This window comes from Falco rusticolus, chromosome 2, assembly GCF_015220075.1.
Source record: "Falco rusticolus isolate bFalRus1 chromosome 2, bFalRus1.pri, whole genome shotgun sequence".
NCBI lineage: Eukaryota > Metazoa > Chordata > Aves > Falconiformes > Falconidae > Falco > Falco rusticolus.
Genome location: NC_051188.1, coordinates 3051610 through 3077835, shown reverse-complemented (window position 1 = coordinate 3077835; position 26226 = coordinate 3051610). Strand labels below are relative to the sequence as shown.

General features: G+C 38.7%; 1 protein-coding gene across 4 annotated transcripts in view; it reads right to left on the bottom strand.

Moving 5' to 3' along the window:
* UVRAG (UV radiation resistance associated) overlaps window positions 1–26226 on the bottom strand; it is a 100662-nt gene that overhangs the window by 32190 nt on the left and 42246 nt on the right. For all 4 annotated transcript variants that reach the window (XR_005102538.1, XM_037376660.1, XM_037376662.1 and 1 more), the window contains 7 exons: window positions 24681–24786; window positions 22491–22617; window positions 21355–21439; window positions 20802–20889; window positions 20172–20232; window positions 17960–18125; window positions 1401–1479 (listed from right to left, as the gene is read on the bottom strand). Coding sequence is in view for 3 of the 4 variants with exons in the window: in XM_037376660.1 (XP_037232557.1) it covers window positions 1401–1479; window positions 17960–18125; window positions 20172–20232; window positions 20802–20889; window positions 21355–21439; window positions 22491–22617; window positions 24681–24786 (712 nt within the window). In the remaining variant the exon portion in view is untranslated. The remainder of the gene's footprint in view (window positions 1–1400; window positions 1480–17959; window positions 18126–20171; window positions 20233–20801; window positions 20890–21354; window positions 21440–22490; window positions 22618–24680; window positions 24787–26226) is intronic.

Sequence of the window (26226 nt, the reverse complement as noted above, 5' to 3'; positions counted from 1 at the left end):
ATAGCCTCAGATGCAGATAGCACAAAGCTGAGACTGAGCTCTCAATGTACCTTTCCCCATCCTCTAAAGTTACATCACCAAATCAGAAACATGACCAAGAACAAAAAAGTGCATCTTTAAGGATACATCCAAGGTACAGCATGTAAAACATGAATTAAATGAGTCGCCCACGCAAATTCAGAATGAACTACTTTCTTGCTGTGCAGAAGAGACTTGGGATTGCTGGTTGCAATGATTTGTGAAAAATCACTGTCTTAGGTTGTTAAGAGTACAAACCTATTAGAACATAATGAACTGGGAGGGGGAAAATGACAACACCTGCGAAGCATTTCTGCCATCCTACTCAATGTTTTGAAGACAACAGCTCCACACTACATCCAACTTTGGGCACTGCACTTCAAGATAGATGTGCATTCAGATGGAGAACAACAGACAACAAGAACGCTCAGAAATTAAGAAGTGCGAGCCATGAGGTAACCCATTAGAAAGGAGAAGTAATCTTTCAATGCCTAGGTTTGCAAACAGGAAGAGACTTAAACAGATTATTATAGTAAGTGATTATGTGATTAAACAGAAGCAAGACAGAGTTGGATTAGATGTCAGAAAAGACTTTAATGGCCAAGACGCGCAAGCATTGGAACTAAGCAGTACTTAGATCACAGGTTTTCCTTCAGGGAAAGTTACACAAACATCTACCAGGGATAGCGTAAGAGCAGCTGACTCTGCCCTAGGGCTATTAAACAATCTAAATGGCTTCCCCAGGTCCCTTTCAGACCAGATTTTTGAACATTTTCTGAATTCCATACCAAATGTGTTAGCAGCAGGTATTAGTGCCATCTCATATACAAGTTTGTAAACCTGTAACTCTCACATGCTTGCCAAAGTAAAGGATGATTTTTAAAATATATTAAGAGCAAGGAAGTAAGGATCATTAGAGGGCTGCTTCTTTTTTAATATCAAGTCATACACTTGCAAGACTTGATTTTCCAGCTTTTCATGTTTTCTTGTCATAAATACAGGGGTAGAATATTAGTTAAAGTAATAAAACAGCAAAATTAAAGGCAGTAATGAGAATGACACCAATGGATTCCCAAGTATGACAATAAAATAACAGAAAACATTTACAATTTCCAAAACAATGTGTATAGAATCACAGCATTTACTATTTGAAAAGGAAGAGATCCATTATTAGCTGGTAAGCCCTTCTCTAAGTACCACAGAAGAAAATCTCAAGCACAAAGCTGTAAGGTCTAAGCAGAGACAATGATTTCAAGAACATCTCCACTAGCTCACAGATGTTCGCCATACAGAATAGCATCACTAGACAGCAGACGCAGACTCATGCTGTACTGGCACTAAGCAGACAGATATAAACAAAATAAAAATCTCAGTGTACCAACCTGTGCTATATTTTTGTTGAGAAGATACACTCCATATTCAAACTGAAGCTTCTCCCCTCCTTTTGGATATAAAGGAAATCTGATGGGAAAGAAAAAAAAAAGGAAAAAAGCATTTAAGGTGAAAATACTCAGATGCTTAAATAAAGTTCAAAAATCCACAGACTTGTTTTCTGAGATGATAGATTTAAAAAAAAACCCCTTGCTGACTTCTTCCACAAACCCCCTTCTACACAGTATACTTAGGAAACCTCTACAACTCTAGTCAATCACCCTTTTAAAAACTTATATTGAAGTTCAGCTAATGAATTACATTTTCTAAAGTATTTTAGGTTTTTAAAAGATGCTTTATGACTGTCCCAGTACTGCAACATTCCTCTCAAAGTGAAGCATATTTTAAAGAAACATACAGCATAATACCAGATCGTACGTTATCCCTTTGTATTCAGCCATTCTCATTTGGTTAGCTCATTTCCAAATAAAAATAATCTTTGAAGAAAGATGTTCTCTCTTGACTGCTATTTTGTGATTGAAAAAGCAGCCATCTCTTCACACACAGAAGACGTTTGCAGGCTCAGTTACTACCATACCAGAACAACACTTAAGAGAGAGCCATTCAACAAGCTTCACATACACACCAAAGGCTTAAGACAGTTACAGCATTACAAGTCACTACAGCCCTTGCAAGTATTATACTCCTAATGCTTATTTCTCCTATTCAATAAATAAAGCATTTTTCACAATTTAAAATATCTAGTTGTATCAAGTAGCTTATAAGAAAGTAGCACCGCGTATTTCTGTCTTACCTGCTATATAAGATCACAGAACCAAAACTTTAGTCCCTAAAGTATTGAAACTCTTTGACAGTCTGCATTAAAGAACATAATTTTAGGCATATGTTCTAGGAATCTTGGCTGAAGCGAAGCAGTTCTCAATCAGTTTTAATATTTGTACATTGCATTCCTTGGGATTGTCTTTTGACTCTTCCTTACTACCAGAGGTCACTGTGGTCAATACAGTAATCTTAGTACAATCTAAAATTTATGTTTATAGGTACTACACCATGAAACTAGCTTTTGCCTTTTCATGAACCGTATGTTCTCTAGCCCCTAATCAAAATGCTGCGTGTATGATCTGCACAGACCCCACATTACATCAGAAACCAAAGCCTCTCTCAAATATAAGATAACAAATATAGGAGATCAGTATCTACTAGAAACAACACACATTCTGAAGGGGTGATTACGCTAAGTGTATTTTATCATCAGTCAGCCCCACAGTAAAGTACATTTGCAACTTTCAAGGAGAATTATATACTGCCATTAAAGCTAAAGGTTAACAGGTCATGATCACAGCAGATCAAATATTAAGACGACAGTGTCAAGTTTTATGCTACTTTCAAACTCAATAGGTCACTTCGAGTTGAGGAATATAAAAATCACAGCAAACAGTATATTTCTAGCTCACCTTGCTTAATAGATCTATAAATCCAACTAGTTCCCCATGCAAGAAAATAAAACCTTTCAAAATGAACACATGCTACAAAATTCCACAACGCATTATCCTAAGTGTAAAATACAAATCAAAAGGAATTCATTTCATTATCTACAATCACCCTACCCAAATAGAGCAGAATTTAGATATAAAGGATAACTTTACAATTAACAGTACAAAACTAACTCAAGCTTGACAATAAAAGCACCATTAGGAACACAAGCTATGTTTCACTACAAGATAGTATTTCATTAAGTCACTAGTAATGGGAACCATGTATTCTATTATGAGATACAGAGCTCTTCAATATATGCAGTATAGAAAAGAGGATAAAACCTGGTTTAGAGTTCTCTCTACCATCTCCCACACACAGTTTCTTTTAAGTGGTAAAGATAAAGTTTTTCTGTTCACCACGTCAGTCCTGCTTCTTGGCTAATATTCACGTTTTTGTCCTCTAGCTTCCATTAATTACTCTTGGAAAACTATAAACTACATACATCCTCGTGTCAGCTTTCATAACATAATCATTTACATGAAAGTACTGAAAAATGTTAGTGGATATTTTTGTGTATGCATGTTTCTGACTCAGAACAATATTACTGACTTTTATGTCTGTTTGTTTCTGTGTTATCTCGGTTGCACATGAAGCCCGATCACAAGCAATAAGCTTAAGGCAGAGGAACCATAGCATATTCTATAGTGCTTCGTTGAATATAATTGAATGCAACTTTAGCTGCTGGCTCCCTACATGAAATTCTTCTTGCCTGCTCCTTAGAAAAGCACGACTGTAAGCAAAATCTCTCACTTTGGCACGCTGCAAAAAAGTTAAGTCTGCTGTGTAAGGTTTTAGTTATACTTGCTCAAAAAAATCTATTTGAAAACTACTATTTTAGTATCTTTTATAATCGCAAAGCACTTCATAAAATCCAAAATGGCTTCTGCCTGCCCATTCTACTCCAACACATACCTTCCTTGTTTCCATTCTTGCTGATACGTTTTGGGGGAAAAAAAATAATCAAGCAGGTCCTTTAAAGCAGAGCATAGATACTTACTTTAAGATAACACATTCAAAGGATACATTTAGTGTGTGTGTGATACATTTAGTGAAAAGGAGGAAAAAAACCAAAAAAACCAAGCAAGCTACAGGTATCTGCTGTGTAATCACCACAAGGTAACTTCTCTCAGATGATCTTAAGTAGCAGGAAGCTTGTTCTGAGCATACTCAGAAGTTGAGCTCTGGTCCTCCTCACAGCAGTACACTTAGACACTGAGGAAACCATACACCTACTGTTAGCAGGCAGAAGTTTTGAACAAAACAGCTTTTACATACTGATGTTCAAAGTGCACCCTTAGAAAAATATGGTTATATTTACCTTATGACTATGGAATATTACTTTTCAATCGTGCCCAGACTTCTTGAAACACAGCCCTAATACACCCTGAGTTTACAGTAGATCGTCTGTTTCCGTATACAAAGAGCACACTGCTCAGATGGCATGCAGCAGTAGTAATTTTGACAGTGACTCCTAGGGAAGATCTTAGTTTAGAGAACATTAACTTGACATAAGAAAACCCCCACAACATTTAGTAAGTTATAACAGGTGAACCCCATTTGGGGTTGTTTCTGCACTGTACTTGCTTCACTTGGGAAATCAGTCAGCCATGATAAGAGCCTGTGCTGCGGAAAGCACAAAGACTAGTAGTGGTAAAGGGAATAAGCCAGTGGGCACACGGAAAGGCAGCTTTAGGATCCAAGACAATTGTGCCAAAGACGCTGAAATTAAACAAGCCCCACCGAATTCAGAAGGTAGAGAACACTAAGACTGATCCAAACTGTACATAAGACTGATTTTAACCAGATGGTCAATACGTGCCTTTAAGATCTAAGATAACATGAAGAGGATTCTCCATCTTAAAAGCTTACATTTGTTTTGGAAGTTTTATGTTTTGCTTATTTAATCCTGAAGGACTGTGACAAACAGGAAGTTTTCATTAATTTCTTTGAATCATGTGTTCTATTTTATAGGACTCCCTGAGATACAAGTCAGATGACCAGTGCTACCCAGCTGCACCACACTGTAGGAACAGAGGCAAATCCATAATAAACCACTTAACATACACACGTATGACACTTACACACATAGCTCACCTCCCCTTTCATGGCATTTGTTACTCTGGGCAAAAGTTGTGTTCTTCTACTTGTGGTATCACAATGACAGAACAGTTTATTCCATAGTGAACCAGAACATCATGCTTACAGCCTCAAAGCACACATGAGGCTTACACCAACACTAACATGTTCAAGATCCAAGTTTTCCCAGTCTCACAATAAGAGGTTTTGATCGCCATTTCTCATGTGCAACAGCAAAAATAACGAAAACAGAATTTAAACCATTGCAGTTACAAGGCCCTTCTAATCATCTCTGAATAATTTCATTTTAGCAGAGCTTAGAATAGAGATGGCAATGCAACTCACCCACCCCCACACCTTACCTCTCTCCCATCTCTCCTGCTTGGAGGGATCCCAAGAGCAAGCATCTCCTCTCTACCTGCAATCTTAATTCCAACAAGTCGATACCAACTGCTTTATTTCGACCTGTAACTTATTCCCTATTAATTATTGCCACACTTGCTAAGCCAACAATCAGCTGCTGGATAAAGAACTCTTAATCTTAAACCCCATCCAAGAAAAATTGGCATCAAAGTCAGACAGGAGAACATTATTAAAAGCTAGTCAAGAAACTCTCCTCTTCCATCAAAGACACCTAATATTCCTATCAGATACTACTCTTTGCACTCAAATCCCGAGTTTAACACAACTGGATGCCACTAACCATGAGCAGTTCTAAGAACAAAGAAGGGGGTTTTGAAGTATCTAGAGTAACTGATTTTCAGCCATTTACACATAAGGAGGTTTTGCTTACTCATTGCCCATCAGCAACAAGTATGAGCAGGTCAAGGCTTAGGGTACTGCTGATCTACATAACCAAATGTACCTACACGTAAGAAACTCAAATGCAACCAACAAATCAAAGCACACACTCAAGTATCAGAATACAGATTAGTGCAAGCCTAAGAGGAAGATACATACTCTAATTTGCTTGTAAACTGCCCAGGCAAACGGGTGGAAAAGGAAGAAATCCCAGCAAAAAAATGTTTAAGTGTCAGCGTTGGTGTTATTTTACACTGTAGACTCCACGTGAAAGTTTTAGGGTACTAAACCTCATTAAGCCCTCCCAAGAGAGTTGTGAAAAGGAAAAAGTGAGGCAAAGGTTATGTGCTTGTTCACAGTTACTATGATGAGGAAAAATGACCTCAAGTCAGCCTTTTAAATAAAAAACAGGGTTGAGAGTCTACTTATTCTTCAAGCTGAAATTGGAGAATCAGCACCCTACCATCAACAATGGAATTAAAATTTAAGTTCTTCAAGGATCTTGCAGCACTTCACAAATTCCAAGTTTTAAAATAATCAGTTTGATCACTTGCATAAGAAATAGTATTCTGATGGGTATGAAGCTTACAGGTAACCAACTACACCATCAACAGGACTCTTAGGAATCTGCCATTTTGGAATTACTCTTTAATGAGATTATTTTTTTTTAAGATGGTGTTTAGTCAACTAGAATACATCTTAGACATCACACACATACACACATATCCTCTAAGTGAAAAGTAAAATATAATCTTACTACAGTAAATCATATTTTTAAGGTTACAGAGACTGTAGACAGGGCACTAAGTTGTCAACTTTGGTTTAAAAGCCTTTCTATTAAAAACCCCCCAAACCTCAATACTTGCAATTCCAGTCAACATGGAAAATTAAGGGTGGCTGGTTGCCATCATTTCCACTCCAGCTGAATCATTAAAATGCAAACAGCTGAACAGAAATATCACTGTTAAACCAAGCCAAATTTCACTTTTCAGTTCAAGATGCATTCTTGAATATGTCTAAATACATTTGTGGTCTGGAGGCAGTACTGGATGAGCAGACACAAGTTTCAATGAACACCTTTGCCAGTTATACCTGTCTAAAGGCTTGAAGACATTTCTGCTGGAAGTAGACGCTGTGACTACGGCATCTCTGCAGCAATCCGATCCAAAAGCTGCAGCGTGCCCCACGAGACCACCAGCCATCGCTCCACATTGCTGAAACTACCTGTTCATCCAGACACAAGCAGATCATCTTAAAATCATAAAACCACAGGCACAAGGAAGCCTAATGTATAGTCTCTAAGGCAAGTTCAAACCACTCTGTATTCTCAGCTATGGTAACACTTCCCTTTAAATAGAACTTCACCATCTTTCCTTGGGGTAGGAAGGTTGTCTAAATTATTTTCCACTATTGATTTCAGCCTTATTTTCTATGATTCAAGACATAGCAAAGGAGACTGGGATTAGGTGCTTCTGAAGGTAAGTCTGAGAAATTTCAGAAGTAGATGGTAGAGAACAGCTTCTTGCAAAGATCATTCTTTTTCATATTTACAGTTTAAGGTAAAATGCCTACAGTTCAGATCAATCAGGTTTAGCGGGTCGTGTGTCGTCCCCCCCCAAACACATTAAGGTATTACTTACTTCTTAATAAAATAAAAGGTTATAATTAATCTCTTACTGACATTTGAATATATGGATTAAACCACTGGCTTTAATAAGAAAGCATGGGCAGGAAGTTTGCTACTACAGTGTCCCCAACCAAAACTGCTCACTAGTACTGATATATATAAAATCAAAAAACTAACTACATTAAAAAAAATTTACAGACCGCTTATGATGCCAAATATTGATGATTGAAAACCGGAGGTCTGTTTCAATCCTAAAAACATGATTAGCCTAATTTCAGAGTTTTGAGCATTAGACCCCCTTCTTACAACTCAAAAATAAGTTGTGCTAAATATTCTACTCTAACCACTAAGAACTTCTCTTCACTATCCTACCTTTTCCAGCTGACTAGCCAAGTACTTACAGCCATTAAGATCTTGTTTAATTTTATATCCCTAGCTAATCATTAGCTGTTTTACATATTTCAGTGTTTGATGAACATGCAGTAAAACACTACAGGATTCTTGGTTCAGTCAGATGGTAACTGTTAAGAAAAGCTGAAAGAATCTCTATTCCATATACTTATTTCAGACCTCAAGTATCTCTTATGTATTCAAGTCCAAACACATTTACTGTTGTGCTCTATGATTTATGAACTCCTCTGTATCCAGAAAAATCACATCTGCACCAATATATTGGTGGCCAATCTTTACTGTCTATAGCCGCCTGTCTTTAATACAGACTATTTTTAAAGCTTAAGAAATTGCTTCATTTTTAACTGTTTTCACTTGCTTCTACTTTGGTATTATACCATATGTTTTAGATCTTTTATTCTCTCTTCTGTTCAGACTTCTGCCATATCCCAAATTAAAGTCTCAAAGTTTAATCCCTACTTCAGAAAGCTCGTTAGGGAAGAAGTCAGTAAAATAATGATTTTTACACATCAAACTGTTTTCCACAGGCTGAAGTGTGGCACAGTTTAAATAGCATATTACATCCCATTTGGCAAATGTAAGTAAAATTCCAAATCTAGTTTGGATTTTGTTAGATAACCTTAATGTTCAAAGTGATGCTGAAGTTCAAGGAGTGTTAATATTTGCAGCCTTACAAGCTAAATTAACAGCAAGGACATATATTTTAAGAACACTTAATTATCCAGTAGTTAACTAAAAGATCAGAAACTTAGTTCATCAACTAAATGAAGCCAATACCACTGTGTTTTCACGTCACCATATTTGCAGTACCTTTGATACTTCCTGCCAAACTGCATCCACCAACTTTGTCAGAGAACAAACTTGACATGGCTTTTTCCTTCACTTCTTATTTCCAAGGACAGTAAGCAGAATGGCTGCAGGGAGATGACTGTAGAGCAGACTTGGCAGAAAGCAGCTGAAACCAAATTACTCACTATAATACAGATAAAGAACTGATGTAATTTCTGTGACCATAACAGTCACTGGTGTGATTGCAGAGTCATCCATCAGATCCAGGGAACAAACTGTGCCTCACAACACTACCAAAAAACAGGGCAGTTTAGAAAATGATAAATTTCAAGCTTAAGCCCATGACTAGCACAACCTATATAAGGATAGAACTAAATCGGCCAATCCAGATAAGACAATGACCTAAAAACTTCACAAGTTCTTGCTTGATATGGCTGAAGTATGAGGAGTGTGCAAGAACAAGGTTTAAATATTTACTGAAGTTTGAGTTATTTCAACCTCGCCCACTTTTGGGGTCTGCAAGGGGGGCAGGCAGGGGAGGAAGGAGCTAGTGTTTTCCCTCCAGCCTAACCACATCCTGTTTGCTCACTGTAAAACAATGTTGTATCCAGAGGGGAAAGTTCGTGTTACTTAAAAGTGCTAGGACTTTTCTGAACCAGAAGAAAGCAAACCCTGAAAACCTTAAGGTGAGAAGGATTACCACTGTCCAGCCAGCTCACTTAAAATCACTACGCCACAGGACACTTTGAATCAAGTAGTATGAGAAGTAGGCTGCTGAAAAGCCACAGGCACCAAAACACCCAGCACTTGCACCCTCTTTGCACTCCACCAGAAGACCAAGGCACTAGAAGCTTCGGGTGCACAGCTTCAAAAATTGTTTCCTTCTCAGATAAGCTGCACCACAGTTCTGTCTGCTTCAGAGCAGAGACTGGCACAGGACCTCTAAGTAGCAGACCCAAGCAGCTGAGTGCTTGTTGGAAGGAACACAACTAAAAGACAACAGTATGTAACTGCCGTCATCACCAGACTTCTCAATTATAGAGATGCGACACAGAACACTTCAAGTCCTTTTCAGATCAAGCTACCAACTGACAGTGGAGGCCACAAAGTGACCTTAGGGTGACTACTAGCCTACAAGGAACAGCTAACTATTCTGCCAACTATCAGCATGATTGGAAAAGTTTTAAATGAAAAAGTTAAGATCCCCACCCAGTGAGCAATGCTGATATCAAATGAAAAGGCAGAAGAAAGGATTACAGCGTGCACTTTGTTAGAGATGAGATTAAGACATGAATATGAATCACAGATCACAAGTGAATTCAGGTTTGATTACTAGTTGGTTTTTAGTTTCTACTCCAGAGAAAAAGCTACACTTGTAAAACAAAACTTGATGACAAAAATACAGACTGCCAAGGGAAAAAAAAAAACATATCCTCATTCAAGCTTTTCACTATACAAAGATAATTAGTTTACTGGGAAAGGAAAACATATTGGTAGTTTTAACTTCATGAAATATATTTTCAAAATGCGTATCTGAATAGCTCAAGAAGATGATAATTGAAAGCAGAAGCACTGCCATCTTTCTATTATGAAGGGTAACTGCTGTGACCTTGTTTCTGGAGAATCTACAATAACTTCAGTATGTCCAGGCTGTACAGGAAAAGAAAGCAAAGACCCAGATCCTGAAAGTCAGGCACTTCTTGATAAGACACTCACCAATTTATACAAGAGGGTATCATTCCACTACTTCAGCAAATAACGCTTTCAAACACCTCAAACACAGCTAGCAAACCACAGAACAAATGACACTGATGGCTTTTTGTAAATAGTGCATTTCCGTGACATATTTCAGCTTGAAATCAAGGCATACAAACCATGATGGATATCACAACGCAAGGACTATCTGTATGGACAGAACAGACAACGTCAGTATCAGATCTGTAAATCTCCCTGCCACTGAAGGATCATTTTAAACTAGAGGACACTTTATAGAGGTCAAGTCCCTGCTTATTGAAAAATGAAGTAATGTTATGAAAAATAATCTCATCAGGAGTATAGTGTTCCAATGGGAGTAAATTAAGACTAGTATGTCTTCACAGAAACATTTCTCAGCTGTAGATATCTGGGGTCAGTTGTCTGATCTACTGCAGTAAACAAAATCTGCTGTCTCAGACTGGCCAGGAGCATGTAAAAGCTTCTAGTTCCCAGAAATAGTGTTAACAGTAACTAAATTCATTAAAGAACACCTGATCTAATTCTTAATCTCTGCACAGTAATACTTGCTGACCCAATGAAGGCAAAAGCATTATTTTGGTGATCAAGAAAAAAAGTAAGCTAGGATTCTAGCTATGCACCCTCAAGAATGTGGAACATAAAAATACAGTTCAAGATAAGTTCATGGCAAAAAGCACTCTTCGAGAAATATCGTTGAACATTTAACACACACTCAATCTACCACACAGAATCAGCTTTGCTTTGACAGCTATTACATTTCTCAACAAACCATCTCCCTCCATCTGATTTACATTTACCAAAATTTCTTCCCAAAGCTGCCATTTTGTTATCTCAGCCAAAGTACCAAATATGACTAAAGACTTCTCAATTGAGTTGCAAGATGTTATGTCAGTGAAAAGTTATTCTTGCTTGTGTCATGATTTTTCAGATTGCCTTGTTGCAAGTGGCTTATCTGTTACCAGGCTCAAAACAGAAGTACAACAGTGCTAAAGTGCTTAAGTCTACTACAGCTGAAACTCTTGTTTTTCCCATCCTTTGAAACAGGGGCAAGACCACAGTAGCAAGGGCCACTCTTAGACCATGCTCATTCAACTAGCTGTTTCCAAACATTCCAAAATTGTCCATATGCCTGTTCAGCATCACTTACCACCACATATTTGCAAATCCCGCTTGCCACAGTTAAACTAACTGAAAGACAACACATGGAGAAAGGCAGCATGGAAGCAGTCTTATAGCAGACTGGCTTTGATACAACCTTTGCTTTCCTCACAAGCCTGAAAAGTGAAAATTTTTATACCAGAACTTACACTGTAACCCATATTGCATGCCTTAACACTGTGTGTGAACCACACACAATGGAAGTTTTCTTTATCAGTACAAATGAGTGTGTCTAAAAATACAACACCAACATATCAAATTGACTGCTTAAACACATGCAGATTAAAAGTACATCTGGCTCAACTTACTCTGAAACTTTTCCACTTCTCCGAAATCTGGGTCCCTAAATCAAAAGCATCTCAAACTGGGGTAAACTAACCTGCTGGTTTGAATTCAAGACTCAATCATCAAGCCATGCAGATACATTACCATTCACCTCACACAGTGCTGCAGCCCTTGGCCCTGCACCTGTATGTCAGCTTTAGGTATACAGAAGCTGTATTAGGATAAATATGCTCACGGCTTTACATCCTTAAGGAATCCAGAACTATTCTGAAGATCCAACAAGAGCACCTGTGTTTCAAGATTGATATGCTTTTCAGTTGCCACAAGACCTTCATCCCAGTGAAAGACAACCTGGTTTTTATTATTCACACCTCTGCACTTCTCACGTGGGCTATGGCAATGAAATAAAATCGGTCTTTAAGGTATTGACACCCAGGGAATTAGAGCTACTTTTGAGTGCTGCAGTGCCACTGCGATACAAGAGGTCTGATGCACTCAGACTTTGTTCCCAGATGAAGTCTGATGCCAGCAGATCTTCACAATCCTGTCTCAAAACAGCTAATTCTACCTAAATCAAAACAAAATGATTAATAATTACAACCTTCTGGCATGCTTTAAGTTCTCAATAATGATGAAGCTGAGCTCCAGAAAAAGACAATTTTGAGGTACAAATCCACAGCACAGAAATAGTTTCCATGAAATTACTTCAGGATCACACCTATCACTTTTAGGTGCAAACACAGCATGCAATTTTGATCATGTTTTCTATGAGACATAGTAGTGCAACAGATAAATGTTTCCTGTGTTTAGTGATGACAGAAGGTGTTCAGACAGGACAAGTAGCAGCATAATTTAGAAAGCCATAGCAGCATGCTCAGTTTCACTCCTCATGCCATTTCATTTGGTTCTCGAGGTACATATAAGTAATAAAACATAACTGCAAAGACATCAGATGCCTTTGAAGGCAGATGCCCAAGACTGCACTGCAGCTGCCTGTGTCTCCTTTGACCTGTTGGGAGTCTGTATTTCCCAAGCAGAATAGAAAAAAAAAAAAGACCTTAAATCTTTCTATAAATTATAAAACAGCAAGGAAACTTTTAGAGTAGTTTACTGTTATCTCAAATCAGCAAATGCCAAATATTTCTGCAAAAAATACACCAGACTACATAAGCTTCTTCCATCACTGTCTAGGTACGCTTTGTTGTGTTTTTTTAATTTTATTTTTTAATATATATTTTTTACCTTTATAACACGAGGTGGCAATAAGTTCAATGTTTAAACATACAACACACGGAAAAAATAGCACTACTTTGAGATCAGACAATTCTGAAATGCCTGTATGTGCTCCAGTAGCTACGCCTGAAAACTATGATGTACCACTTGTCTTTTAAATACAAAACCTTTTCAGATCACGTATTTTACCCCTTCATTTTTTTTCCCTAGTCTGAAATATGACTTTGAGGTGGTTTTCTTCTTACTACTGCTAGTTTTCTAATTCTCCCTTAACATGGTTTGGTGGGAAGAAGGTGCAGCGTGAGCTAGAACAGCCTGAACATACTACTTGATTTCTCTTTATTTTTACTACAGAGAAACAATGTTAGCAAAACTCTCTTGAAACCATTCTCATTTTCAAATTACTTAGCAGAAAAGCAAGACTTCTTGAAAATCTTTTAAGACACACAATATGACCAAGAATGCAAAAATACAACAGAAATAATTTCTGTGAATGTGCATTTCACTCATCCAGACACACAGAGTACCAGAAAGATGAATAAACTCCAAAGAACATTATTTTTCTTAGGAGAGTATACATATTTCTAAGCTGTCTAACGTGATTTGATTAAACAAGTATTCTACTCTTGAATATTCAGCTGTCAGGTTATGTAAGTGACATTTGAAGCTTCAAGTATAAAAAGTAGCAACCAAGCATAGATTTGAACCAACAGAGGCCAAAAGACTCCCAAACAGATGGCATAACCGTGCTTTACTGGACTCACTTTAAAGTTTGCAAGGAAACTGATACAGTTTCAAAAGATTCAGTAGCTTCCAGCCAGCAAAATGCAGGCATTTACTTTGCAAGATGTTTAGCTTACACTGACAATGAAAGAACAGAACTATACTGAACTGAAGACTATATAAACAACAACAACAAAAAGAAAAATACAATAAGCAGCAACACCAACACAGGCAATTTCACCAAGTATGACTCACTCCAGACATAACAGTCCTTATTTTGCTGTAAACTGGAAGCTATTCTTTACTTAAATATCTGGGAGCAGACTAACAGAAGCATTAAATGCACGACTTGACAGACAGTGTCAGAACACATCATAAATACTTTCATCTCAGAATCATTACTATGTTTATGAGAATGTGATGAAGTGCTAGTTTTCAGTTGTGCAAGAACAGTGCCAAAGAATTTAGGTGGTTTATTCAGCAAACATGTATGTTTGTCACTGCACAGAGGAACATGCTGCTGTCCTCAGTAGCTTTAGTTTGGGAGTTCTGTCTCCACAGAACCAAATCACATAATTGTTTAGGTCAGAAAAGACCTTTAAGATCATTAAGTCCAACAGTTAACCCAGCACTGCCAAGTCCACCACTAAACCACATCCCAACCATGTCCCCAAGCACCACATCCACACGTCTTTTAAATACCTCCAGGGATGGGGACTCCACAACATCCCTGGGCAGCCTGTTCCAGTGTCTGACAGCCCTTTCATGGAAGAAATTTTTCCCAATATCCAACCTAAACCTCTCCTGGTGCAACTTGAGCCTGTTCCCTCTCGTCCTGTCACTGGTTCCTTGGGAGCAGAGACCGACCCCCCTCGCTGCAGCCTCCTGCCAGGCAGCTGTAGGGAGCCAGAAGGTCCCCCCTGAGCCCCCTTTTCCCCAGGCTGAGCCCCCCCAGCTCCCCCCACCCCCCCGAGCTGTGCCGCAGCCCCTTCCCCAGCCCCTGCCCGGCTCTGGACACGCTCCAGCCCCTCCGGGTCTGCCTGGGGGTGAGGGGCCCAACGCTGAGCCCAGGGCTCGAGGGGCGGCCGCACCAGGGCCCGGCACAGGGGGACGGGCACTGCCTGGCCCTGCTGGCCACGCTGCTGCTGACACCGGCCAGGGCGCTGCTGGCCGCCGTGGCCACCTGGGCACACTGGGGGCTCATGCCCAGCCGGCTGCCGACCAGCCCCCCCAGGCCCTTCCCCGCCGGGCAGTTCCCAGCCCCCTGCCCCCAGCCCGCAGCGCTGTGGGGGGCTGGTGTGACCCACGGGCAGGGCCCGGCACTCAGCCCTGTTGGGCCTCATACAACTGGCCTCGGCCCCTCGGCCCGGCCTGCCCAGACCCCCTGCAGAGCCCCCTGCCCCCCAGCAGGTCACACTGCCCCCAGCTCGTGTCCTCTGCAAACCCAATGGGGGTGCCCTCATTTGTTTTGAAACCTTTCAGACTCCAGAACTTCTGAGGAATGGTACTCTTTCTTTCTACATATTTGGTGCACTTGCAGATGTTGAATGGGACCAATGAAGTATATTAACAAAATATTTAGTGAAAATCATATTCTTGCCTCACCTTGGTGGTTCAGAAAGTCAAAAATAGATTTATGAGAGAAGACAGTGTTTTAGTAGTACCAAAACTATTTTATGGAATACAAGAATGGAACAGTTATTGAATAGATTAGAAACACTAATACCTTTGCAATTATGAAGCTGATCATATATTGTATGCTACTGGCAGATATATACATATACAACTTTTTCTACCTTAAGTAATGCAGCCAGAGAAGTGCTGAGTTCTCAGAGCCCCCTACTTTTGTAGGCTTTAAGTTCCATTACAAACTGTAACTGCAACAGACAAAATTGCATATGTCTACCAGAACTTTGAGATTTAAATTATCTGGATCATCCAAATAAACAAACCTGAAGCAGATAAAGCATTTCCCAAACGTAACTTATATTCTGAAAGCTCTCAAAAATAACCAGCTTACAAGGGCTTTAAAAAGCTGGTAAAGAAACTTGAAAGTGAAGGAACACATTTATACAATATAATGTTAAATACAAACACATGTACTTATGAAATTGTTCTCAAGTGAAAACATCAGCTATTCCCCCAAAGCACGATTTTTAGAAGCTCTTAATATGGATCTCAGGGAAACCCTGCAGTTCAAAAAAAAATAAATTACAAAGCCAAGTAAAACGTTTAATCTAGTCAATCACGATGCTGTGTGTTACAGCAAAGACTGAGTATAAAGAAAACGGAGTAATCAGTCACATGTTGGAGTTTTAAAAGCTGCTAAAGGAAGGTGACTGAAATAAAGAAATTTAATAATGCATATTAATTGCTATGTTCAATTCAGTTAGGAGCAGGTGAGAAACTTGAGCTATTAGTTTAGAAAGAAAACTGCAAGACATTTGAGGTTTTCTACAGCAAGCAAGGTCCCTTGAGAGTTGAAAGGATTGACTCTCCAATAGCTGGGAAGACAAGATCTCAGGCAGGAGCTAATCCTGAAAAATTCTTGCAGAACACAGGTAAATGGCCCAACAGGGATTTATATACTTAGCTAAACTTTCTGCTTTTCAGAACTCTATTGTGCAATAAAGTATTAAGTCATGAGGGTTTGGAAGCCTACAGCCTGAAGGACTAAACCTTCCAATCTGTCTCAGACAACAGGAAATTGGTTTAATCTTTATACACCCACACACAGGCAGCTCTACTCCTCAGAAATTTGTTTTCCAGATCTAAATGTTGTAGCTTGCTACCCTTCTGAAAGTGGTGTACAGGAAGGAGTATGATCATATGCTTAGAGACTAAACGGAAGCAGAACAGATTAATGTTCTATTAAGTTACCCAGGAATTGTTTGGACAAGTTATTAAAATGGTATCAAAATTAATTTGCAAGACATAATTATATAGCCATATTTCATTGTATCAAAACAGGAAGACCTCAGAGAGATTAACTCTTAAGGCAAGTTACCTCTGCTGTCCTGCCAAAAGTCACTCAGCTTCAAAGAGAAATCATACACTTCCAAGCATCTCAACCCAGTCAACTACACACAGTCCAAATCAAGATGGAAGGGTCTTACTATCAGTAATTAGTGTTAAAATATTATAATACTTTGATTGTACATTTCCAAAGAGGGTTTTTTGTGGGTTTGTTTTGGGGGGCTTTTATGGGTGTGGAGGTTTGTTTTTTTTTAATTTACAGGTTTTATGTCAAGAGAGACAGCTACTTTTCACAGACTCCTTACCCCTCAGCCATTTCCTTTGCTCCCTTTTCCAAACCTTGGACATGGAAAAACAAAGTTACTGATGCTCCAAGCCTTACTCTGCAGCCACCCAAACACACACAGGACCAGAGGGGAGCAGCTGGCCTCCTACAGCTGGTCAGTATTGCATTCCTTTGAGTTCTGTGGTTGCAGGCTACAAAGTGAAACTTAACCAATAATTGCCATTGCTTTCATATTAGAGCACACATTTGCAAAGACAGTGGGGAAAATAGGCAAAGTGCCAAAATGCAGGAGAAGACATTCAAAGAGTGAATTTAAGGACACCAAGATAGTTTCCTAGTAGCACAACAATAACTATAGTGTAAGTACATGTTGAAAGACAATTACAGAATAAATGAAAGACTCCTCATTGAATATTAAGTTGGTTAATAGTAGATAAGTTTACAGTGCTTTTTTTCAATTGATTTAAATCCTCTGCATTCAAGAAAGCTACTTAATTTATCACGTTTATCAACCACTACTCCAGTACTGGCAGTAACTCCTCAAGTGAAGCTGTACTTGCTACCTGCAGTTTATTCCCATAGCCAGTGGCAAGACATAAAAGCAAGTTTTCCAATCAACAGCCAAAACTTACCTATAAGACACACCATTTAAGTTTTTCTAGCATTATTAGAAGCCCAAACAATAGTATGTGCGCGCCAACAGACCTAGAATGAGAGAGCTGAACTACTCTACTAGATCATAGAATTCTAACACAAGAAAAACAACAGTCCCACAGCTACTGAAAGCAGTAAAAAATAACTTCAAACTCCACATCACTTCAGACTACCCAAAGCTGTTCAAGGGGGTTGGGGGTTTTTTGTTGCCAATTTGTTGTTTTGAAGGAAGTACATAAGCACATTTATGACATACTTACTCTCGCTCTTTCTCTGTCAGTTTGTCGTTGATATTATCTTTGATTATAGATCGGGAGCCCTTGTGGATTATAGGATACCTGAGTGGCACTTGTAAGAAGTAGGATATCATTGAAACCAAGTGAGCGGTGTAGCCCAGGGCAACAGCAATGCTTCCATCATCTTTTGCTGTCAATAATAAAAAGATTCTGTTATTTAATCAACTGAATCAGAGTACAGACTCAGCACAAGTTCATCTATTGTTCAGAGAATAATACAATTAACAGAGCTATCAGAAGTTATAACTTAAGAATAGATGCAAGCTTGAAATAAATTTAGACTGCTTTACAAATGTTCACAGTTCACTGTATTTGCCTCTTTTATAAAAAAGGGCGATGGCTTGTTCACCTTCCAATTTTACACTTTCAAAGCTAAAAGTTACTCTTCTCAATATTTGCCTGGGTGCGTATGGATGGTAAAGGGTAAAGAAGAGACAGGAAAAGCAAAACAAAATTCCTGTGTCAAAATTCAAGTCTGAAACTTTCTGCATTTCTCTAGATGTAGCTGACACACATGACCAGGGTCAGGTAAAACTGCATTCTTCCATAACCTTATTCATTAGCAAGATCAGTTGGAGATACACTGACCCCAGGGTATGAACTCTGTTCTCTGCCAACAACTGGAAGAACTTAGATTATCCCATTATTTTAAAGTAACATTTTCAATTTGAAATTTAACATTTCAACCTTAAAGCTTCACCAGCTGGGAATACACACAGGTCTTGCAATTCAAATTACAGCCTTTAGCCACCTACAGCCTCTTCCTTTCTGTTTTCTTTATTTTTCTTCCTTGTTAGTGAACACACTGATACAAACAACATGGAGTCATCCCTTCTGATGAAGAAGGGAGTCCATGAAATCAGCTATACAGAAGACCCTCTAAAAAAGCTTATGATGTTCCATGTCAACCACAAAATCATGCTGAGCTCTATCAGAACATGCCACAGTACATTGATTTAAATTACACCCCTTTCAAAAAGGATTTTGTAAAACGTATTCAACTTCTGCAGCAAAGTTGTTTTTTAGGGAATAAAGTGTTTTTGATCCTTCAGATTCTTAGTGGATAATGATATTTTAAAAAATCAAGTATCTGAACAAAGATACGTCAGACAGCTGGTTTTCAAATTTAACTGTGTATCTCACAAGCTGAATGCTTAGTACTTCTTCCTCATAATACTACATGATAAAGAATTAGTAATTATTTTGTAAGGAATTAATACCAGTAACCTGAAAATGGGCCAGAAGATGCAGGCCACTGATTTCTTAAGCACTGCCAAACTGAATTCATTATCATATTTATTGCAGTCAGGAAGACAAAGAAATAGGCTGATTTTTGTCACGTTGACAAACTGGATTTGTTTTACAGATTATTCCTCTGCTATCCTAGCATCCAATATACATGTTGTTAGCACAAGTTAACTACTATGGGATGGCTTTAAAGAGTTAAACAATTGTTTCTTGGAAAAAAACCTCAGACCTTGCAGAATGAGCAAGTACTGGGAGCAAGAAATTCTCAAGCATATTTTAATGAAGTTCCAACTCACATCAAACATTTGCAGATGAATGCATGCCATTACTTGTACAACTGTTATACAGATAGGCATGCTATATATTTGCTTCTGCAATAAGGTGACTGTAGACAGCTGAAGTAGAAGCTGACTTGTAAGATACTCCATACTGTCAGGCAGCTTTAAAGTCTTACTTACACAAGTTATTTACTTGGTAGTTCACCAGCAACTACAGCAAACTGAATGGGGATTCATGCATGTTGCTCCATCAAAATTTACGGATTCAATGTAGTCATAATGCAATTTTAGGACAAATGTTTTCCAGAATCACTAAGTTTGGAAGACACCTTTGGAAATCGCATAGTCTAAGCCCCCTGCTCAGAGCAGGGTCAGCTACAGCAGGTTGCCCAGGACTCTCCCAGGCAATCTAGGTAACTTGTTCCAGTGTTTCAGTATCGAGTCTTAGAATACAGAGGTACTTTTCCAAGAGTCAACAGTAACTTCCTTCAAACTAGCTAGGAGGTAGGAATAAAAAAGGCATAAAAGTTTTCTTCTAGTCTACACCTTTCCAGTCATAAATTTGGGTCCTAAGCCATTGCTATCAGTTTACTTATTTTCATAAAGTTTACAAGCAGTGTCAACTGAGCAACTAAATAATATCTGGCTACCTTGAAAGTCTTCAGAATTAGGAAGCTTGACTCCACAAACAAAGTAATCCTTTTGATCATTCTGTAAGTTTAAAATCAACAACGGAAAGTGAGAACAGAACAACATCGAGAAAACAGAAACCTGCACAAAATCCAATGACAAAGCATTTTTGTGAAGAAAAAACTAAATATTCAATTAAACAGAGCAACTTTGACACAGTATTTTAGTCCACATCTCATAACTCAGAAATAAATGCAACTTTTTATAAAGAAGGAAGAGCTTCATCTTAATTCATTATAGAAAAGATTTTGGAGTTCAGTATTTGGACATCTGTTTATGTGCACTTTGTTAAAGTTCAGCTAGCCTGCTGTCAGGGTTACATTATAAAATTGTTAACAAAATGAAAATATCCATTAAATTACAGCTACAGCTATTTCTACTTTTATTGTGGAGACTATTTGTGAGGTGCTGGCATAAGTCCTCTTCCTGTGAGGTTTGCAATCTAAGGACCAAATCCAAGAAAAAGCTGGAAAAAACAGCATGAGTGAAGAGCAAGTTTCATCACTAATAAAACATGGTATTTGCTCACAGTGTAATATATAGGAAATTCATTTCACATCAAGCAGATTTTTAGAATATTAAAAACATACCAGATCAATAGGGTAGATATAGGATAGCTCTGACAGCAATTGCTTGCATCGAATAGTCTGCTGGGCGTTTGTCTTCAAAAACAGTTCTCTTTGGGGAAAGAGATCCCAAACCCATTAGTTTCTTCAAAAGCTTTAAGTAAAGGTATCAAACCCTTGTATCCCTTCCGCAGCTTCCCAAGCTTCACCTCTCCTCCCCAAAAAAGTTAGGTAATTCCACAAAAAATAAAAAAATACAGAAGGCAAAGCTGATTTTTCATTGTCAGTTGTACCTCATACTATAGGTGTATTTTGACTATGACAACCAAGTATTACAAAGCTGTGTTACATTAAAACAGACCTAGTCCACACATGCAATCAAGCATCTGTTTTCTTCTCTTCTAGACTTGCCACTGTTAATTATCACTTTAGATATCTACAAATCATAGCAGAGGTGTCTTAACTGATGTTTTGGAGCAACATTAGTAAAAATTTGGTGCCAGGAGTCCCACTTCAAGTGGCCCACTCTCAAGCCTGTATTTCCTTTCCCTTCGGAGAAAAAGTGTAAACCCTTTACCTCTTTGCAGTGCATTCCTTTCTTAATTCATGCAGGGATTCATTATGCTCTTGAAGTTTCTGGTATTCAGTCTCAAATGCATTTTCTAAGCAACATGAAGAATCAGGAAAAAATTACTCTCAAATATTTTCTTATCTGGAGTTTTAAAAAGTAGATACTGACACAAATGTTGGCAATAATCCTCCACTTACTCTTAGATGCCCATTTTCCATGTTATGCTGCCAAACTGGGGAATGACAGTGTAGGAGAAACACCTGTCTGCATGCACTATACACCATTCACCAGCCAAACACAACCAATTATACCCCAATTCTCCTTTAACACCTCTTTCCCTCACACCCACATCCACAGTAGTGGAGTAATTCAGTTAACGCATCTTAATACCTGCATAGCCAGAATTAAGTGGAAAACCCCTCATTTTTAGTAGCAAGTAATTATTTTAAACGTAGCTAGGTATTTAAAAAAAAAAAATCAAATGTTCATGTGTAGCTTGGTCACTGGTGAGCTCCAAAGAGACAGTGATACAGTATTTTACATACAGGACTATATACAGTCATACATATAGTCATATATATGATGCTTTCCCAGTAAAAGAAAATACCAAGACTACTGAGCTTTTCATCTTTCACTTACATATTAAGCTATTAAGAGGAATTTTTGTCTTCTAACACTTAGAATAGGATCCTAATCACAGGTACAGTAACATCCCTCATGACATTATAATGTGCCTGCATCAAGCCACTGTTCACTGTATTACAGTGCAGCTCTTCTGAGTGTCTCAAAATGTTGATAAAGTGTAGATGTAAGATTGTTTTAGAGAGCTGTCATAGTAAGAAGTTATTCAGAGACAGGATATCAGAAACTGCTGCCCAGAATTCAGTATGACACAGATGGTAAAGAGATTATTTGAAGCTTGTAGCCAGATATAAAGACAGACACAAACACGTTAGAGCCATACACCAAAAAAAAACAAACCCAAAACCCCACAGCCCAAAAAAAACCACCACACCAACAAAATAACCCCCACCAAAACAGCACCTTTATTACGGTCACCATGACCATAAGCTAGGCGACTACTCTTCTGATCAGTGGATTATGAAGATCTGCAATAAAAGCATTAACATTTCTACACCTACCTCTGTCATGCAAAGTAACTTTTTCCTTATGCAACAAGGCTACTTCTTGACCAAGGGCCTTCTTCTGCCTCTCCAGTTCATTACGCAGCACCAGGATCTTCAACTGTAAACATTCACTCTCCTTTTTCTATTGGAAGAAAATGAGAGTTAAAAGAGATAAGTTTTTCTGCACACAAGCAGTTCCATAAAAGGAGTGATAGGAGGAAAGCAAAAAAGGGGCAAGACTAGTGTCTGCTGGACTAAAGGTGGAGTTCATAGATCACCACAGGCAATAGATAATCAAAGACCCTAATTATTTTGCTGCCTTGGAAGGAGAAAAACTCAGCTCTGTTCCACAGTGCCTGCTCCCTCTGTGAGATGCACAGAGACGGAAGGAAACTTCTGCAGGACAAGAACATAGAAACTTATAGCAGCAGGACAAGCATTCATTCCCTGGCAAAGGGTTAGGCAACAAGAGAGAAGAGCAGCCATAAGAAGTCTATACTAAACTGAAGCAGGGAGCTGGAAAAAAGATTGGCGGTATCATTACGGATTATGTCATTACATTATATCTGAAGGACCCCTTTAAAAAAAATTAGGATTTGCCCTGTACCTACTCTAAATCTATTAGTGTTTCATAAGAATATTTTTTGTTATTTGATGCACTATTATCCACTGACAAATTGTGTTGCCATGTGTGCAGTGAAGCAGAATTTTCTATTATAAGTGGGGTTTTGTTTTAAGGAAGGAGCATCTACGATGTTTAATAGATCCATATTGGGAGTAACTGAAGACAGCTTCAAAATGGAAAAGAGAAGTTACGTCTCTTCAGTCCAGTCACAACCCTGCTGGAGTTCAAAGCCCAAAGAGGCACTCAGACATACTTGTGAGCAAGTCTTGTGTAAGTGCTATCAGACAATGTCGCATATAACGCTGCCAGCCTTCACTTTTTCAAGCAGTTAGAGGACATAATGTTACCTCAACACTAGCTGCCTGAAAAAAAAGTCAGTTCTTGCTGAACTCTTTCTTCCACTTCATATTTGCTTCAGTTACACATGTATGCTCTTCTGGTTCAAGACCGCAGCAGGAAACATCAGTCAATTTTATAGTTCACACACTTATAAAGGGGAATGGAAGCCCAACAAGAGTTTCCACTACTGAACAAAGGAAGAAAGAAATAGGTAATCATTTCCATATACATAGACCATGGTGGCTAAGAAGTTGCATCACGTGTGTGATCATTATCATTTTTGGTTTTAGTATTCTTCACAATTTTGCTCATGCATATCTATAAAGGAAAAGCCTTTGCCTAGAGGGACAAGGATATCCATAAGAAAAAAGATGGCTAATAACCTTTTAACAGCCAAGATACCAACAGAAGGCAAAGCAGCTCTGGGTTGGAGTCACTCACAGGAGATGTGATGTTGCTCCTTAAGGGAGGTGACTCCTTTGCTTCTTTGTCTACAGTGCAACAACCTCCCATTTTTCCATTGGAAATTAGCAGAGTACTCTCAACCCAGGATCTGCCTTACAGCAATAAAGTAACTTCACGTCACAAGTTTGCCCTTTCCTATACAAGGCATCAGACACATGCCAGTGAGTACCAAGACAATGAAGTCACTACAAGCCATTCTTGTTCTGGCAATTCACTGCTTTAAACTGAGCTCAGCCTTCCTGGGCAGAAAGTCGAAAGTAGTGCCAGTACACTTTTTTGGAGAGGGGAAAGAACAGGCAAAACAAACTGTCAAAAGCTATTGAAAACTCTAATACATTTCCTACTCAAACTGAACGTGTCACTTGAGTGACAGCTTTCGCATGAATGCTGTTCACCCAAAGGGAGCAGAAGTGCAAGAAGATACAGCCAGTGGACTCACCTCACTAAATACACCCCAAGTTTCTGTCAAGATTTATCTAAATCATTAAAAGTTTGTTTTTCCTGATAAACCTCTTTCATGCACTGTGCCATGTTTATGCTTTTCTAGTATAAAAGCAATTATACAAAATAAAGGTAAAAATAGGATGATCTATCAACCCATCTGTGTAACACAAATTAAAATTCATTACAGTTCTCAGATGAGTTCCCATTTGAAATTACAAGTTTAAGTAAAGATTTCAAGTCTGATTGTTAAAAAACTCCCAAGCTTATGGTCAAGACATCAGCCAGATGCTTCAGCAAGCCTGTAGAATAAGGTTTCAAATAATCAAACTTACCAGTTCATTGCTTGTAGATGTACATCTCAGCTTTTCTTCAATCTCCCTTCCTATTTTCTGAACAGTTACCTGAGTCTGTTTAATTGCACACTGGGCTCTGTGAAGCCTGTAAGGAAAAGAGAAGTTACAGCTGTACTAAAGGTTCCCCACACATGTCCTAATGATGAATGTGCCAGCTGCCTCAAACCCAGCAACAGTAACATGAATTCAGATTGGCAGCTTCTATTTTGGAACAAAATATTAAAAGAATCATAACTTGCACATTTTATATAAATGAGTATCCAAAGTAAACTATCAAGTCTCTCAATTCGATCAAGTACCAAATCTCCTTCTCATTTGTTAAATTCAATACACGCTGATAAGGCAAAGCTGTAGGTGAGACAGCAGGTAATTACAGGGATCTTGTGTAACAATGAAGTTGTAACACTGTGAACATCAAAACGGATAGACATGACAGTTACCATGAGCACTGTTAACACAGGCCAGCTTTAAAAAAGGATCCTTTACATCAGGGGTCCTCAAACTACTGCCTGAAGGCCCCCCAGGGTCCTCAATCCGACCCCTGGTATTTACAGACACACACACACACCCCCGCCGGGGGTTGAGGGGGGAAAACCAAGCAACCGCAGATGACTGCCTGCCACTGCATCCGCGCGCTGGCCCCTGTTTAAAAAGTTTGAGGACCCCTGATCTACATGCTACCCAGGCCAAGAGCACGAAACACCCTTTAGTATCTCCAAATATCCTATGGGCCCTTCTGTAACAGAAACACGGGTTTCTTATTTTAATCACATTTGAAGTGTGAAAAGATGATGATTATGTGTTTCTGATCATTAGCCCTGGCTTCAGGGGAGAAGGGAAACTGATTATTTGCCATATTTATTGAAAAAAAATCAGGCAGAGGAAAGCAATGGCAAAAACAGGTCAGAAGTATTAACATCTTAACATGAACATGGAGCGGAAATTAACTTATTTATTAGAAAAAAATCAGAGTTGGTCTGCAGACACAGGCTATGTCTTTTCACGCATGCAAACCCAGGCTTACTTGTCCCATTCACAGTTTCACTTTTAATAGCTTCTTTTGTAAGGATATTGTCCAGGTAGCCTTGCTGCTGGCATAAGCACTTCACTAAGGTCTAGCCAGAACGGCAAAAATGTGGTCAGATAACCTACTGTATGACATTTGTGCTTTGCCAGGCAGGCAATGAAAAAAACAAGCCTGCTTCAATTCATCTACACTCTGCCAAAATTAAAAATATTTGCCTCTTCACAGGAACATTTAATTTTACTAAAGCAAGGCTACAAATTTGCCATAAGCCAAGGACCAAAAGACACTAGAGCACACAGAAAAGGCTACTCAGCTCCTACCTTTTACATTCTCTAATCTCTTGCAGATTTATAAGCAATTGAGGCATTGTTATTTAAAGTTTTTGGCTAACGGTTTTTAATGGTCTGTATGAGCTAGACCAAGATAACGAGGCTAAGTGCTTCAAGTACACATAACCACAAAGCATTACTCCTCCTCACACCTCTCCCCTCCACACCC